Source organism: Nyctibius grandis, chromosome 12 (genome assembly GCF_013368605.1).
Source record: "Nyctibius grandis isolate bNycGra1 chromosome 12, bNycGra1.pri, whole genome shotgun sequence".
Taxonomy (NCBI): Eukaryota; Metazoa; Chordata; class Aves; order Nyctibiiformes; family Nyctibiidae; genus Nyctibius; species Nyctibius grandis.
The window spans coordinates 618,579-635,720 of record NC_090669.1 but is presented as its reverse complement, the minus strand read 5'-3'; the positions used below and the strand labels follow the sequence as shown (position 1 = coordinate 635,720).

Genomic DNA, 17,142 nt, shown 5'->3' with positions numbered 1-17,142 from the left:
TGGGGGTCTGTCACCACTTGAATGGACCATCTGAGGTCTTTGCTGCACGTGGGGAGTTATCAGCCTGAACAGAGGCAGCCCTTGAGCCCACAGCCAGCCAACAAAAGCCCAGACCACTCTTTGAGCTTTACGTATGGCAGAAGCTGGCTGGATGCGGTTTGAGTGAGAGCTGGGTGTTAACCTGAGGTGAAGACACTTAAGCAGTGCTATGCATGGTGGTGTCATGGTCTTGTGAACATAGGAGGAGGGCCTTGGAGTCATTGGTGGGAGGACCTGTGCTTAGAGACAGCTGGCTTTCAACCCCTTATTCCTCTTATACCCCATGGAAATATTTCCTCTGTCTGGCTGTAACACTTGTCTCTGACTTCCGTTGCTGTGCAGGGAGGAAGCCCCACACCGCTTCCCTGGTGCTGCGTCACGGGGAATTAGCAGAGTTTGATGTCCTTTTCAAACCCACCCTGGCCCAGCGTGTGGAAGGGAAGATCCACCTGTCAGTGGTGGACAACCCCTGTGAAGAGACCAACATTCAGCTGGTGGGTGAAGGCTACGAGGATGACTTCACGCTAGATTACATCCATTGGCTAGTGGCAGACAGCACGGAGGAGGACACTGAGGGCAATACGGAGGAAGACATAATTGAGGGTAAGAGAGGAGAGGCTGCCGAGATGGAGAAAGGAATAGGAAAATACACATTTCTGCTCACCCTGTGCTAGTGCAGGTGTGGTCCAGGCCTAGCAGGCAGCTCCTATTGCCTTTTGTAGCCTTCAGAGCAGCCACACTCGAGAACACAAGGGAAGATCCTCTGTCAGGGAGGAAGCTAGCAGGGAAGGGTGAGAGATAGAATCACAGAATCATTTTGGTTGGAAAAGACCTTTAAGATCATCGAGTCCAACCATGAACCTAACACTACCAAGCCCACCACTAACCCATGTCCCTCAGCACCACATCTACACGGCTTTTAAATCCCTCCAGGGATTTAAAGTGGACTCCACCACTGCCCCTGGGCAGCCTGTTCCAGTGCTTGACAATCCTTTCCGTGAAGAAATTGTCCCTGATCTCCAACCTAAACCTCCCCTGGCACAACTTGAGGCCGTTTCCTCTCATCCTATCACTTGTTACCTGGGAGAAGAGACTAGCACCCTCAGTTTTGGGCGCCTCACTACAAGAAAGACCTTGAGGTGCTGGAGCGAGTCCAGAGAAGGGCAACGAAGGTGGTGAAGGGTCTGGAGCACAAGTGTGGTGAGGAGCAGCTGAGGGACCTGGGGGTGTTTAGCCTGGAGAAAAGGAGGCTGAGGGGAGACCTTCTCGCTCTCTACAACCACCTGAAAGGAGGGTGTAGCGATACCAGTGTTCAGCTGAGTATCTCTAAAAGGAGGTGTGTCAGCCTGGGGTGTGCTATGAAGATCATGTATGATCATTTGTGTGCTCTGTATAACCAAGCCTGTGCGGATGGACCTCGCCGCACGCTGAGATCCCTTCCTCTCATTCTTAACAGCTGCCAGAGTGGATCACATCCCATTTGGGGACTGTCGCATTGGGACAACCTACAGCAAGAGCTTCACGATCACCAACCGCAGCGAGGCGGACGTGATGCGGTTTGAGTGGCTGGCAGACGCCCCGTTTCACTTCTCCCCCCAGGTGAGCTTGGATGGCTCTGCCTTTCCCCGCTGCTTGAGCCCTGCCCGGGGGGTTCCCAGGAACTGCCAGGGAGTCACCACGTACTGGAGGGAGCCCATTCCAGTGCCACGTAGGCGATGCAGTCCCTGGCTGTGCTGGGGCAGGGCTGTGAGCCCCAAAAAGGCTCTGTGTTATAGCAGGTGGTATTTGTACTTTTCTTTGTCAAACCTCAGATAAATACACAGTGAGACGCAGATTCCTGGCGCAGCTGCTCCCCACATCAATCCCTTTGCTGTCAGCCCTGCCCTTACCAGTGTTTCCAGTTTGGTCTTGACTCTCTGGTTCTCCCTAGGTGGGACGTCTCCACGCTGGCTATGCTAAGAACATCACAGTGACCTTGAAATCGGACGTGGCAGTCGCCTTCAAAAGGCACCCTGTGAAGTGTAGGGAGGTCAGGATCACCTTCCAGAAGCCACCAGAGCATGTTCCTGACTGGCATGACAACCTGCACACCATCAAGTGGGTGGATGTCACGAGGGGCCCGGCGGCCCCGTGGCCTCTCAAGCAGAAGGTAAGCACAACAGCAAAAGCTAACTGAGCTTCTACGAAAAGAACTGCTGACGGCAGCAGACCACCATCTCTACGGGCTAAGGAGCTCCTGCTTCCTCCTGACACTTAGACTAAACACTAAATGCGTTTTAGGGGAGGGGTGGATGCAGGGTGACCTGATACGCTCACACGAGACGGGGAAATCTTTTTGACAAGAGACATTTAGCCACATGCAAACTATCAGTCTCTGATAAAAGCTGAGGTGTTGCAGCCTGTGGTGAATGGGAGGTCACGTTTTATGATAACGCATTTTACGGTGTTAAAATCTCTTCATCTGATTCGGTGCCTTTTCACCAACAGGGAGTTAAATCCACTGGTCTCTGTCTCTTGTTTTGAAGTGGAGAGCAACGCTAGTGCTCTTCTGTGAATGCTGGCTAGCCCACCAGCACGTTGTGGGTGAGCTCTGAGCTCTGCCTACACTGAAACCAGAGATTTTGGTTGCAGTCTCTATATCGTGTGGGGTATCTCATGATGGAGCAGCCCAGGTACTGTATGGCAGTCACGCAGGAGTCCGGAGAAGTACCATCTCCAGAAACTCTGGCTTGTACTGTCATTATTGCCAAACACACTGACCTTGGGTGATAGCTCTTCCCTAGTTTCTGAGCCGTTATAAGACCTGTAAACCAAACTTCTTCAGGGACTTTCCTAGTGAGTTCATTCCCATCCCAAGCCCCCACCAGTGTGGCTGTTGCCCCACACGTGGTACCTGGAAAACACCTTCTCCTAAGACAAGAAGGAAAAGGTGTTTTCTAGGTTTGTTCATTCTTGGGGTTCTCCATCTTCAGAGCTCCAGGAGGGGAACATAATCCTGAGTGAGAGGCCTGCTGGGTTTATAGGGGGCTGGGAAAAAGGTCAGGCACTCTACAGGGACTGATAGCCGGCCATGGTCCCAATGGGTGTATTAGCAGTCGTGGTGGTGATCGATCAGGAGGTAGGAACAGATACTATAGCAGAAGGGTCAAATTTGGTCATCTTTCCAGGGAAATAAATGGGAATGGTCCTTCCTAGCCCCTCTAAGTGGCTGATTTTGGAGGCTGAAAGGCTCCCTACTCTCGGGCTGGCTTTCTGGGCTCTGCTCAGTGATTCTTCCCTCTCTTGTTTGGAGGTGATCGAGAAGGACCCAGACCCAGAACCAGCTCACACTGTCCTGGAGGAGAGCAGGCGTGAGGTGGAGCTTCACCTCAGCGCTGTCGTGGACTACGCCGAGTTCAAGCTCGATACGGACTTGATTCACTTCAAGGAGACCTTGCTCTTCCAGACGAGGACATTCACGTGAATGCTGGAGGCCAGGCAGGGACCTGCCTTTGCCCACCCATGGTTTTGCTTTCATTGCATGTTGCCTGTCCTCATCTGCTCGAGGACAAATCTGCAGCCAAAATAAACACAAGTCAAACGGAGACATAAGACCAGAATAAGCCTCTTGGATTGTCTCCTGGACAACATGTCTGCGCTTTCCTCTTTAACTTCCAAACTTTGAAATACTTTGTCTTGGGGCAGCCCATGGCAGAGTTGTCTGGAGAAGAAGATGCTGCTCAGCATAAAGAAAGGGGTGCCAGGAGCCCACCGTACAGTGTTCCTTCTCTACTCACTTTGTATTTATTGGGCTTTTTCTTTTTTTTTTTTTTTTTCTCTCCTTCTTGCTCTTCAGTTTCCAGCTGTCCAATACAGGGAATGTGGCCCTGGAATACACCTGGGTGGCGGTGGAGGATGAAAGGGCATGGAGCAGTACTGGGGAGCTGCTCCCACCCAGTCGGGACAGTAAGGCACTGGCTCTGGGTGGCAGCTGGGGGTGCCTGGGGTGTTTCAGTTGGTAACTGAGGGCTTGGGGAGAAGACCATGCCGCTTCACCCCAAAACATGAATTGCTTTTTACTCCCTGTCCAATCCTCTGCTTTCATCAGCATCTTCCCAGCTGCAGCTGGAGACTTTCTCCTTGGCCCTTCTCTGCCTTCCAGACCCTCCGGTGCTTGCTCTGACACTCTGCTCTGCACAGGAGCAGAGCCTGGCTCAGGGGAGAGCCACGGGGGGGGGTCAGGGCTGGGGAAGGGGGACATCAGGGCACCTCTGAGACTGGGAAAAACGATGGTGTGAGGAGTTAGCAGACCTGCAGCCACTGTCTGCGTGCAATTCCCCAGACCAGGGCAAATGCAAAGTCACTGTCTAAAATTAAGCGTCCTAACTCGGGCACCGGAGTGTTTGCTGCAGGCGGAGACCCTGCTCACAGCAGCCGTGGGAGCTCAGCGGCGGGGCCGGGGCTCATTAACCTGCAGTAACGAGGTTGTGTCCGAGCGCGTGGTCCTGTGGGAGCAGCGTGGTTCTGCAGGGACACAGGGCTGTGTGTCCAAGAGGTCTCGTCAGGAGCAGGAGCGAGGAGAGCTGTCAGCCCTTGTGTTCCCTAGCACAGGCAGCTCACCTGATGGCCAAGGTGGGAGACCTCAGCCAAGGTCCTTGACGCCCTGAATGTGTTTAACTCCCTCCCCTGTGGGTGCTGGTGTGGGCACAGGGCACACTCGTGCTGAAGCTGGGCTGTGCCATCAGCTCTCTGGTCGTCGGTTATGGAAAAGAGGAAGGAAGGAGAGGGTGTGAAGGACAGAGCAGTGCTGTTCCCCAAAGCCGCCTCTCCACCACCCCGAGCAGCACAACTCGGTGCTGTGGGCCCCAGGGGAGCAGGATTTAACACTGCCCTTGATGCTGGGCACTGAGGCTGCCTGCACTGGGACGTGACAGCGCCCAGAATTTTCCCGGCTGCTGTAACAGTCACCTCTCCTGTTGGTCCCTGGACGTGGTTTGAGAGTGAACGCTGGCCACAAACCATTCTGCAGGAGAATTTTGCATCTAGCTACCCAGTCCTGGAGATGGGGAGAGTTTAAGAGCACGGAGTGAAGCGACTGGCTTCAGCCCTGAGCCCGTTTGATTTGCTAACAGACGTAGCCTTCCTGGCCGTCATCCAAGCACCTTGACGGTGATGGTCGGTGGTGTGTTTTGGTTGAAGCAGTTCTCTGGGTCTCTGTTGGGCCTTTTCACTGTCTTTGCTGCCCCCACGCTGTTTTCCCTCCTGTCTGCTCTCACTTTCACACCTGTCCCCAGGACTTTGTGGGATTCCGATTTAGCAAGCAGTAACACAGAAGCGGAAAGCAACCTGATAGCTCTCCCTGTTCCTCGTCAGGGGGAGTCCTGCTGCGAGCACGTGGCCAGGGATGCTCCAAGAGCACCCCAGCTCCCCTCTGTCCACCCGCAGCAGGAAGCAGAGGTGCTGGGAACAGAGAATTTCTTTCTTGAAAGGTGATGTCCTGCTAACCTCTTCCTTACCACAGGGCATCTCGTGTCCTCCGCTTCTGGTGCCTCTGTGAAGCTCCAGCCTAGCAGTCGTTCCAGCCAGCTGGGCCACGCTCCCGAGCACCTCTCTTCTTCCCTGAACACTGTCGGTGCTGCCCCCCCGTTCTCTGTTGAGCCCTGCAAGGGCACCATCCCTGCCGGCCAGAAGAAGCCTTTCCAGATGAAGTTCTCCCCGGTGTACGTGGGGGACTTTGAGAGCCGTATGCTTTGCAGGTAGGAAACCTCCAGGCTTGCTCGCTTTTCAACTCATGCTACTGATGGATAGTTGTGATCATACCTGTGGTTGGGGTGGGCGGGAGGGCAGATGTGGGGACAGCCAGCCCCAGAGAGGCAGCAGAAGCAAGCAACATACAGGAGCAAAGAAACGTGGTCATCCGACCTTGGTAGAAGCAGGTGTGGAGACACTGGGAAAAGTCATATGAAATATTGAGCTCCTGGAGGGCTGCAAAATCTGGAACGAGAGATCCAGAAAGGCTGTCAAGGGAGGCCAGCTAGTCCCTAGCTACGCTTCCTTATCAGACAAGCACGGCCTCCTTATCTACATAGAAACCTGCGTGCTGCACTTGGTCTCTAGACATGTAACTGTCCATGTTTCTGCCGTTTCACCTTTTGCAAGAAGTGTCATTCTGTTTGATTTGCTGATCAACGCTTGCATGGAGCGAGGATGCAACACTGTGTGCTGCACAAGGAGATAAACAAGCAGGTGGCTGGCTGGAAAGGTTAGTCTGGCTAATACCAGTCCCTTTCTTCCTAGTATTCCTAACCTGAGGCCAGATCAGGAGGGTCCAGAGGTGGCTGTGAAGGGGAGAAGCCTGATGCCACATTGCCACTTTGAACCGGAAGACTCTGACTACATCACTGCACGAAGGCGCAACCGAGATGCCGAAAGGGACACAGGATCTCGACACAAGAGTGATTGAGTTTGCAGCGGAGTGTGTCGCAGGAGCAGCAGGTAGGTCTGTGGGCATGGCTTCTCCTGTTGGTGGCCTCCTGGTCACCAAAGACCTCTCCAGCTGCTCTTCCAAACCTCAAGGCACATCTGTACCTTGTCTGTGATCTGCTGATGCTTGGCCACCAGTCTGGCTTGTGGCTGGAACAAGCTGGTCACTGCAGACCAACTGGCCGATCGTTTGTTCTCTTTGTCCCTTTCTGGAATGAGTTATGGGTCCGTCTGGGAGGACCACATATCCCCAGCCTGTGCAATGTGGCCAGTACAACCTTTGTCCCGTTACAGAGCATCCTTGGGACGTTATTGCTCCTCTGAGATACCAGTCAGACAGGGTCAGTGAAGGCTGCGACCACAACAGAGAGTTCCATCTTCCAACAGGGTTTTCCTGGACTTGATTTTACCATTTTCACTTGGTCTTAGGATTTTAACATGCAAGAGTTTGGCTAATTTCTTGGCTAATTTCTTGGTTGATAGCCATTGATCTTCAGCCACCTGAGAGACAAACGGGGCCCCTGGAAGGCAGGTGAAATGGTTGTGCTCCCAGCATTGTTCCTTATACCAAATAACTCCTTCCAGATGGTGTCCAGGGCCGGCAGTGTCTGATGTCTGCTACAGGACAGAGTCATTAACGTCCCAGCGCCGCCTTAGTAGTCCTTCTTGCTTTGTTTGCCCAGGACCTTCACAGTTATGAACCAGTTCTGCGTACTCCTTCCAGTGGATTTCCCAAGAGCCTGAAGCCCCACGAGAACAGGCGGCTTTCTTCTGCCTCACAGAGAGAGGTCAGCTCCAGCCGGGGAAGAAAGCAGAGGTCTTCCTGGACTTGATTTTACCATTTTCAGTTGGTCTTATGATTTTAACATGAAGAATTAAAACATGCTGCCTGCTTGAAACTATCCTTCTGTCTCCTGTCTTTATTTGACCGCCGTGACAAATATAACGACAAATGGTGCCCCGTGTGAGGCACAGAATCACAGAATGGTTAAGGGTTGGAAGGGCCCTCTGGCGATCATCCAGCCCAACCCCTGCCAAAGCGGGGTCACCCAGAGCACGTTGCACAGGGTCGCGTTCAGGCGGGTTTTGAATATCTCCAGAGAAGAAGACTCCCCACCCTCCCTGGGCAGCCTGTGCCCGGGCTCTGGCACCCTCAAAGTAAAGAAGTTCCTCCTCATATTCAGAGGGAACTTCCCATGTTTCAGTTTGTGCCCGTTGCCCCTTGTCCTGTTGCTGGGCATCACTGAGAAGAGTCTGGCCCCCTCCTCTTGACACCCACCCCTGAAGTATCTGTAAGTGTTGATAAGATCCCCTCTCAGTCTTCTCTTCTCCAAGCTGAACAGACCCAGCTCTCTCAGCCTCTCCTCACAAGAGGGGTGCTCCAGCCCTCTGACCATCTCCGTACCCCTCCGCTGGACTCTCTCCAGTAATTCCTTATCTTTCTTGAACTGGGGGGCCAAGAACTGCCCACAGTTACTCCAGGTGTGGCCTCACCAGGGCCATGTAGAGGGGCAGGAGAACCTCCCTTGACCTGTCGGCCACACTCTTCCTCACACACCCCAGGACACCATTGGCTTTTCTGGCCACAAGGGCACACTGCTGGCTCACGGTGAACTTGGTGTCCCCCAGAACACCCAGGTCCTTCTCTGCAGAGCTGCTCTCCAGTAGATCAGCCCCCAACCTGTACCGGTGCATTGGGTTATTCCTCCCAAGGTGCAGGACTCTACACTTGCCTTTGCTGAACTTCATGAAGTTCCTCTCTGCCCAGCTCTCCAGCCTGGCCAGGTCTCGCTGAATGGCAGCACAGCCTTCTGGTGTATCGGCCACCCCTCCCAGTTTTGTGTCATCAGCAAGTTTGCTGAGTGTACACTCTGTTCCTTCATCCAGGTCATTGATGAATAAGTTAAACAGGACCGGGCTCAGTACTGACCCCTGGGGAACACCACTAGCCACCGGCCTCCAAGTAGACTGAGCACCACTGATCACAACCCTCTGGGCTCTGTCGTTCAGCCAGTTCTCGATCCACCTCACTGTGCACTCATCTAAGCCAGACGACCGGGGCGTTTAGAGGTGCTGAGAGACCGCGGACGATGAGCGGTGACGGTGGTGCCCAACGTAGCTGAGACAGGCGGAGTGAGCCTGAGGTCCGGACCACTGTAACAGACACCGAGAGAGGTGAGCTGTTGGGGACTGATTAACATGGGTGCTAAAATTTCAGCCGAGGAAAATTCCATACTAACGATATTGATGCACATACTTGAAAGGAGAGGTCAGCTCCCACTGGGTGGGATGGAGAATGCCCTGGCGGGACCCTGCCAGCTGAGAAGAGCTGGGTGTGAGGGAGGAGAGACTGACCCCTGCTCTGCCTCTGTGACCGTGAAAGATCACTAAGCCCTGGTCCTACAGCGTGATGGTGCTGCAGCATGTTTCTGTCCATCGGCTTTGGATGGCCAGAGGAAACATGAGGCCAAGTCTAAGGATTTAAGGTAGCGTCAGCCCCAGGAACAGCTGTTGAACCATCGTGTAACTGTGTAGGTGATCAGTGCCCTTGACATCCATCCACTTTCTTGTTTAGGCTGAGATGCTGTGGCAGCACCTTGCTGAGTCAGGCCTGAACCTCCATCCAAAATCTACCCATCTTCCTGTGACATTATCTCCTGGCAATCACAGCCTCAGTTACTGCCTTGCTAAGCTCTGTGTCACAGATTCCCCTTGAACTGTGATTAACTTCTTGAGGCTTGTGAATTTTCTTCTGCATTTACACAAAGACAGCTGGCTGGATTAAATGGTTTCGTAGTATTAAGGAAAGAGAAAACCTAGGAGACATTACAGTTGTTGGAGCCAAGGAGTTTGTTTTAAAAAGCAGTGGGGGAAAAATCCAATTTACTCTTTTTGTATTTCATGGCTAATGTCAGGGTCTCCAAAATGTAGGCATTTGAAATATTGTCTTGATTTAGAAAAGGATAAGAGAAGCAGTTGAGGGTTTGGAAGTGAGATGTAAACTAAGCAAAAAAGTGAGGAAACAACATTGATTTCCCCAACATGGGAATAAAAAGGGAGAAAGCAAAGCCAGGGCTGTGCATTGAGGTCTGTGCTAGCAAAAGAGTCAGTGCTCTCCCCTGCAATTTGGGACTGCGTTGCTCAGAGGAGGGAAGGGGGAAACGTGGCTGAAAGGAGCCAACTTTATTTTTGTTCTTTTTCAGAAGAAGACAAATATGAACCCTTTCAGTGTTTGCGAGAGGGCACGGAGACACTGCACGCAGACCAATATGATCGTTAAGCAGATCTCGTTTATTTTCATATCTGAGGGTACATTTATACTATTCTATTGAGGGTACAATCCGTGTATGTGTCATTTCTATTATGATTGGTTAGTATGGTTTGTTCACACGCCTCTATATTAGTTCTGATTGTCTTATGCTAAAAAGTTATATCTTGCAGGTGCTGCATTCTTTCTTATTTGTCAGCTTCCCCATATCTTATTTTTCTCATAGCCAAGGTCCTCAACTTCCCCCATATCTTGTTGGTCTCATAGCTAAGGCCCTTGTTCTGTATTATGATTGGCTAGTTCATCACCGCCCCATCACCACCCCCTGGACATGCCTGGACATAGCTCGTTCAGTACCTCGTTCCCACCATTGTCCCGTGGGAGCCCCACAAAACCTGCTTGGACTAAAGAGGATTATGGACTGCCTGCTTGGGACTTCATGACTGGGACTTCATGAGATTGCAGCTAGGTAAGTGATCTCACTGCAGTTATTTGGTAGGAAATGTTTTGGTAGCATCTAGAATGATTGAGTGTTGCAGTCAGAGTCCTTTCTTTAACTGAGTGCTGGAGTTTTTCCTTCATGGGTTAAAGTGGGGGTAGTGGATGCTGCCATCTGCATCCCAGTGATCCTGTAAGCTGTGTGTGCCAGCACTTCCCTCCTCTCCCTGCATCCTCATTGCAGCCCTTGTCTTTGCTGTGGCTCTGTGTCCTCTGCGAGGTCCCAAACGTGTCCAGTTATTCTGTGGGTTTGATCTGGTGAGTGCAGCAGTGATGACAGGAAAGATACTTGTGATGTGCCTGTTTCAGGTCCCCCCAGGGGCTCTGGTTTTGGTGTTCAGAAGCTGGAGAGTGCCTGTGCTGTCAGGTCTCATCTCGGAGCCTGCAGCAGGGCTTTTGGGGGGTGCTGGCTGATAGTGCTCTGTGTCCTCCTGGCACTGCAGGAAAAGGAGAGGTTAATAATGCAACATGCCTGCCTGTTGCCCTTGGCTGTGTGCTGATTTGTTTCTGCAGGAGGCTAAGAGCTATGGCAACAGCATTTCCCAGGGGATGGGGGGAAGGATTTTCAGCCCTGTAGAGCAGCTCCCTGCATGGACTAAGTTATCTGTGCCTCTAAAGAGACCAGGGCCAAGAGCCTGGTTTGGTCAGACCCTGCTGGGATGGAGAAGGGTGGCTTGTCTGAAGTGCTGAGGCGGCTGGCTTGCTTCTGTGCTGGGCTGTGTGCAGGTGTGATCCCCGCTCTGCTTCCTTGGGACTGGCTGCAGTCTGTGCTGCTTGAAATGTGCCCTTCTTGGAGTCAGGAATGCAGGCAGCTGTCTGAAAGCCAAGTGTGAATTGGGAATGATGGCTCCAAGCTGAACTTAATGGTGACAGCTGGGTATTGTGAAGGGAAGCAGAGGTGAGCTCATGGGGCAGAGAGGGTGTTGGCAAGGGAAAAGGGGCTTGTTGGTCCGTGTGGGAGCAGAAATGGTTATGTACAAGCCCAGCAGCAGCGACGTAAACCCTGTACCTCGTCTGGGTTCCTGATCCTGAGTATCTGTGCTGGTGGGAATTTCAGCTTCTGGGCTCTCTTTGAAAGCATGGATCTCCCCTGAGGGAGATGGCTGATGCTTCATTTTGTGGCTAGCTTGCAAGCCTGCTTTGAACTGATAAGTCCTGTCCTGAGGAAGAAGCCTGGAAGAGTCTTGGTCTTCCTTCCACTTCCCTGTCTGAGCTACACCTGTGTATCTGGGCAGCAAGGTCTGTGAGATGGGTGGTCTGTCTTACCACTTTTCCATCTCCAAGCATGGTGAAGCCCAGGACTGGGTCTGAAAGCAGTGGCTGAAGTCTTCTCCATCCTGTAGTGCGTCCTGACCTGAGTGTATAGGCTTGCAAAGTGTGTCCACTCATATTGATTTTGATTTCAAGTCTGTTGCTGTTCAAAAATGGCAGCTTGGCAGGGTTGTCTGCTGTCTGTAGCCATCAGGAGCTGTGGTTATGGTGAAGAAGCTACAGGACAAGCTGGCTGTGGCCCCCCCCTGCTCAGCAGCCAGCAGTGGAGGGCGGTCTGGCTGGTAGTGTACACCTGCAGTGACATCTCCCCTCTGTGCTCCCTGGGAATGCAGTGTATTCCTCTCCCTTCAAGTCCCTGTTAGCTAGAAAAAGTACTAATTTGCAGTGTTCACCTCTGCCATCAGAAATGAAGCAGCTTTGGCAGAACGTGTGCTCCCGGGTGAAGTGTGTTAATGCCTGTGGGCCGTGATCAGTCCTGCACGCTGGCTTGCTTTATCGTAGACCTGGGAGAAACACTCTGGATTGTGCCTTGCATTTCTGTGATTGCTGCTCTGTTCCAGGATGACACAGCCGGGGATGTGGCTGTGCTGGGGCTGGGTGTGTTGGAGGCAGCTTGCATGTTTGCTGTGGCCATGGTACGCTTGCCGCGAGCTGCTGTTAGTGCTCTGAGCTAAGGCACTGCCAGCCAGTCCCCTCTGGTGCCTGTGCCCCAAGGACTGAGGGCAGTGCAGCTGGTTTGTGGTGTCCTGGAGCGGGAGCAGGTGGGTAGGAGCTCCCTGCCGAAGTTGTGTGAGCTTTTGAAGCGGTTTGGCAGGCGTGGGCTGTTGCGCTGCTTTCTGGGGCTGCCCTGCCCTGAGCCGGCAGCCGCTGCGCTGGAGCAGGGGGGCCACAGGCAGCCCCCGCTCCTCTGCCGGGCCTGGGTGGGTGCTGCTCACCCCAGGGGCCCTCTGCCCCCGTGTCCGTTAAGGAGCCGTTCCCTGCCCCCTTGGCGTCCCGGCTGTTGCCACGGTGGTGTTGGGGCTGGCCGGGAGGCCCCGTTGCCTGGAAACGAGGGCAACGGCCCAAGGGGCAGCAGGGCCCCAGCTTGTGAGCGTGCCCCTGCGCCCCTCGAGGAGTGGGGAAGGTAGGGCATGCTGGTGACCGCCCCCGAGCTGGGGAGACGGTGGCTGTGTCCCCAAAGTGTTGGGGGTGGCTTTTGGTGTTGGTGTGCCCAGGCTGCTGAGCCTCGGGAGCAGGGGGTGCCAGCCCGTGCCCCGCGCAGCGTGCCTGGCGGGGAGGAGGGAGGCCGGGCTGTGTGGCTGTAGGTTGTGCTGGTCGTCCTGCGGGATCTGTTTCCCTGCAAGGAAGTGACGTTTTTGGGGAGGATTTTAGGGGTGAGGTTGCTGGCGGAGCAAAATGGGGGCTCTCGTGCTGGGTGAGAGGCACGTGGAGGCTGCAGCGATTCCCGTGTCTGGGCCTAGGAGCTGGAGCCCCTTCTTCGCCCTGGACAGGGAGCAAGCTTTGCGCCCTCCAAGGGAAACTTGCTAAATTTCTTCCTTCCTTGCCATGGGATGCAGATGTGATGGCATCCAGGCTGTGGGTTAAATGTGGAGGGGACGGAGGCTGCAGTGTTAGGAGATGTAACTGTGACCTTGTCTGGGCTGATAAGCAGGACGAAGGAATGGCTTTGGCCTTCTGTGTCTGCCTGGGAGGGTAGAAGGTTTGGGCTGGAAAAATAGATGGTGAATTCAATGGCAGAAGTGCAGCCAAGCATAGGAGCAGGGCTGATGAGGTTGATGAGATGAGACTGAGGTCAGGTTTGGCATTTGGGTGCTGAGGTCCTTGTAAGCCTTGTATGGGTTTCGTGTCACTTCTACCACGCATCTCCATGAAGATACTTGGGGGCTGGCAGTTTCCCTTGCTAAGGACCTGAGGCTTCTCTGGCAAGTGCTCTCAGCATGAAACCTGGCTCCAGGTATGCTGTTTGCCTGCAGCAGGCAGGAGTCACTTCTGTGCTGAGCAGCTGAGGCTCTACCATTGCTTGTGAGGTGTGGGAGGTGTTGGGAAGGAGGACAAGGTGGTTGCCCTGTGAGTGCATCTCAGACCAAGCGCAAGAGACTTGATGGGTCTTGTGTTGACATCTGTCTCCAAGTTCTGCCTTCTGAGATGCATCATCCACCATCTAGTTTCCTTTCCTTATAGCACTTCTGTCTTGGTGCCTTGAGCGCACAAGGGTGTCACATCTGAGGTTTCTTTGTTTGAGCTCTCCAGTTTCCACTGAGATTTGTGGCTGGACACCCTGTGGGAGATGTTTTGGAGCGAGTTTCTGCAGGGTGGCTGGCTGGAGAGCCAGTTTGTTTTCAGGGCTCAGATCCTCCCTGGCTGGATTGTAAACCCCCAAATAATGAATGTCGGTTTTCAAACCGAGGGTTCCTTGTTCCCAGCCAAGCAGGTGATAATTGGGTTTGCCGGTGGAGAGTCTCCTGAGCAGCTTTTGTTTATAGCGTATGCTGTGCTGAAAATGCGTGAAGCTCCCTGGCAGCTGAGATGCTTTTGTAAGCTGGGTGTCCTTGGCTGGGGGGTGTGTGTGTGTATGTGTGTGCACAGTTAATTGGAACAAGCTCATCAGATGGGTATTCACCAGGTGCAACAACAGAGGCCACCCCCAAAGGTATTGTTGGAGCTGTGGCAACACGGTGATTTGCCTGCTCTCTTTGGCATTGATGTGCTTGGGGTCCTCCCTGGGTGAGCAAGAGAAAAACTAGATTCCTGCTCTGTAAGTCAGTACGGAAACTTTTTCTTTACTCCTTAAACAAAGAAATGGTTAGCTTGTCTGCAGGGTCTAAATTAATTTCTCTGAAGCTCGTAGAACACTAACAAATGCTGCTCCAAGGCGTACTTTCCAGTGCTGCTGCAATCATTCACTGCCGAGGGAGATGTTTAAGAAATAGATGTGCTGCGGTGATTTGCAAGGCTGTAACTTCATCAAGGCATTTCAGTGGCATTGTGAACCACCAGTGGAGAGGCCAAGTGGAGCAATTATGACACTGAGAAAGTTCGAGGCAGAAAACATAGTCTCCACTCCAGGCTAGAGCTGAAGAAATCCCAAAGCCACAAATTCTTGAAGATGCATCTGTTCCCTTGGTGTGGAACTGGTTGAGGTGGTAAACCCCCACTCTTTACTGGGTTAATGGACCTTTCCTATCGTGCTACTTACAGGATGAGATGGTGCTGTTTTGAGAAGCTTTGCACAGCACCCCATGAGCCTGCGCAGTGCAGTGTCACCCCGTGTGAGAGCAGGAGGAGCTCAGCAGCAGAGAAACGAGCAGACTTTAGCTAATGTCCAACTCTGAACTTTGTCCTTCCTTGAGGTCCTGGTAAAATCCTCTTGCTCTGCCTGGCAAGGCTGTAACAGTTGAGGAGATGCTGGGCAACCCGATTTCCAAGTCCTGTCAGTTACCTTCCAGGTTCCACTGGGCTCTTGGAAGCCACCAGGCCAGTGACAGTTATTGCCATGCCGGTGGGAGCACGGTCCCACCAATGGTTCCGTGGCCAGCTCCTGTCCCTCCAGGCTGTCCACAGCCACCAAATAGCCCATGGTGATTCGGGAAGCACGACTGGGCACTACACAGAGTGAACCCTCCAAGAGAAGTGTGAATTACCTGTCCTAAGGTAGTGTCTGGCCACGGGGCGGGAAGGAGGCAGTTTGGTTGGCAGGAGGGCCAACAGCAGGGGTGCAGCAGCTACGTGATACTCAGCAGATTTAACTATAGATCGGGTCTTAAGAGCAAGTTTGGGGAGGTAGAAGGGTTTTTAATGGGCTCTAAAATTGCTGTGGAAATTGCAGTGATGGTGGAGACTTTGAGCTTAGCTGTAGATACTGGAGTAAAGGGAGCCTTGGGGAGGAGGCTGAAGCTTGGATGTCCTTGGTGATCTTCAGCTTGGCACTGTGCTCTGATACGTCTGGGTCTCCTGAGCCATGTCAGGAATTTCTACCCCAGCCCTGGGTGTAAGTCTTCATTGCTTTTCTAGGTGGTGGTAGCTGTTGTGTCCTGGCACAGCTGGTTCCTCTGCCCAAGTTGAGGACACTTGTGCTCTGAACCCAAAGCTGAAATGTCAGAGCTGTCTGTGCTGTGAGCCTGGAGCAGAGGGGGAATTGCAATCCTTCCTTATGTCTCTGGGGTGGGTAGAGGGTGGAGAAGACAGGGATCTCCTCCCACCAGAGAGGGCTGGTGGGCTGGGGGTGTGCTGTGTTGTCCTGCCCCTACTGACTTCTTAGTTCTGCTCCTTTTCTCCTGATCTGGGAGGCTGATGCCTGCAGGCTCTGGGAAGTGGGGCTGTGGAATGCCGTACTCCAGGGCTAGAGGATGGGAGAAGCTGCTAGACTGGGATGGGGGTGTTGGAGGTTGGAAGCCCTCTGGAAATAAGCGTTGTGGGCATGATGGACAGGATTAATTTCAAGTGAAGTGAAATTACAGTTAGAAAATTGGAAGAAACAATCCAGTTATTCTCAAGACCCAGCAATAAAACATTGAAATCCAGATGAATGTTCTATCATCCCCATTAAATTTCTCTCTTGAAAAATAGTTATTTCCAGCTTTAAATCCTAGCTCTTGCTGCAGCGTGTCCTCAGGTCCATAGGACAGTGCTGTGCTCTTGTGTGTCTTGCAAGATCAAAAGAAAACGGCAACCTTGTCGTTTCCTGACACTGGGAAGGACCCAGTACCAGGAACACGTACAATGCTGTAGCTGTTTGGGGAGTAAAGGAATGAAGTTATCGCCTTGCTTGCAGGATGTGGGTAAAACTTGATGGAAAGGGAATGGTCATCTCTGCATAGATGGTGTCTTGCTGTACACAGGAAGCCCCCACGAAAAAGATGATGTGGAATGGATGGAAGCAGGAGGGAAAATTATCCGTGATTTTACTCAGTGTCGGGATGTAAATTTTAGAGTAGAGCTGGATTGGAGAGCACTGGTCTTTCAAGTCCTAGAAAATCAGAAGTGGGCAAATCCATATGTTCCTTGGTCCAGTTAGCCAGAAGGGGAGGGGAAAATTATTTCTACTCCACAGTAGTGCTTAGCAAATGCTGTGCATGTTTATCTTTGATTTTTGTTGGTGCTTGAGACCCACTTTCTGCAGTTGTCTTCTCTCTTCTTGCCCTTTCTTGCATGCCCACTTTGCGTGACACGGATGGAGAGGTGGTTGGCAGGCTGGTGGTTGGAAGAAGAACGGCCCGTGGACCTGTTAACCCGTGCTCCTTGTAGGATAAGGATGCTGGAGAAGAACTGCCGTTAGGATAAAGTCCTCAGTGGTCCTGCTTCCGCATGTGTTGCGTTTGTATTTGAGCTAATTGCTCATGCTCCTTTAATGGCTTCGTGCTTTTATTTCTGCTCTTAGCAGCCTCTAATGCCTGTAGGGAACCTTGAGTTTGGGTGTTAATAAGTGAAAATTAGGGCCCTCATTCTCCACGGAGAAATGCTCTTGGGCACTGTGGTAATTTCATGCGTGGAAGGAGTCATATTTGCTGGATAATTTTTGTAACTTAAACGAGCCAAAATAGCCTTGAGAAACGATAGTTCTTAATCAGAGTATTGAACTCTCTGCTCCATTAGTTAGAAACATC

The 17,142-nt window shown here is 52.5% G+C and overlaps 1 protein-coding gene across 1 annotated transcript in view; it reads left to right on the top strand.

The window, feature by feature from the left end:
- Positions 1-17,142, top strand: part of LOC137669473 (hydrocephalus-inducing protein homolog) — a 65,074-nt gene that overhangs the window by 45,416 nt on the left and 2,516 nt on the right. Inside the window, 9 exon segments of the mRNA XM_068411574.1 lie at positions 382-642; positions 1,496-1,638; positions 1,970-2,188; positions 3,332-3,498; positions 3,875-3,984; positions 5,540-5,774; positions 6,316-6,435; positions 6,437-6,539; positions 7,196-7,348. Coding sequence (XP_068267675.1) covers positions 382-642; positions 1,496-1,638; positions 1,970-2,188; positions 3,332-3,498; positions 3,875-3,984; positions 5,540-5,774; positions 6,316-6,435; positions 6,437-6,539; positions 7,196-7,348 — 1,511 coding nt within the window.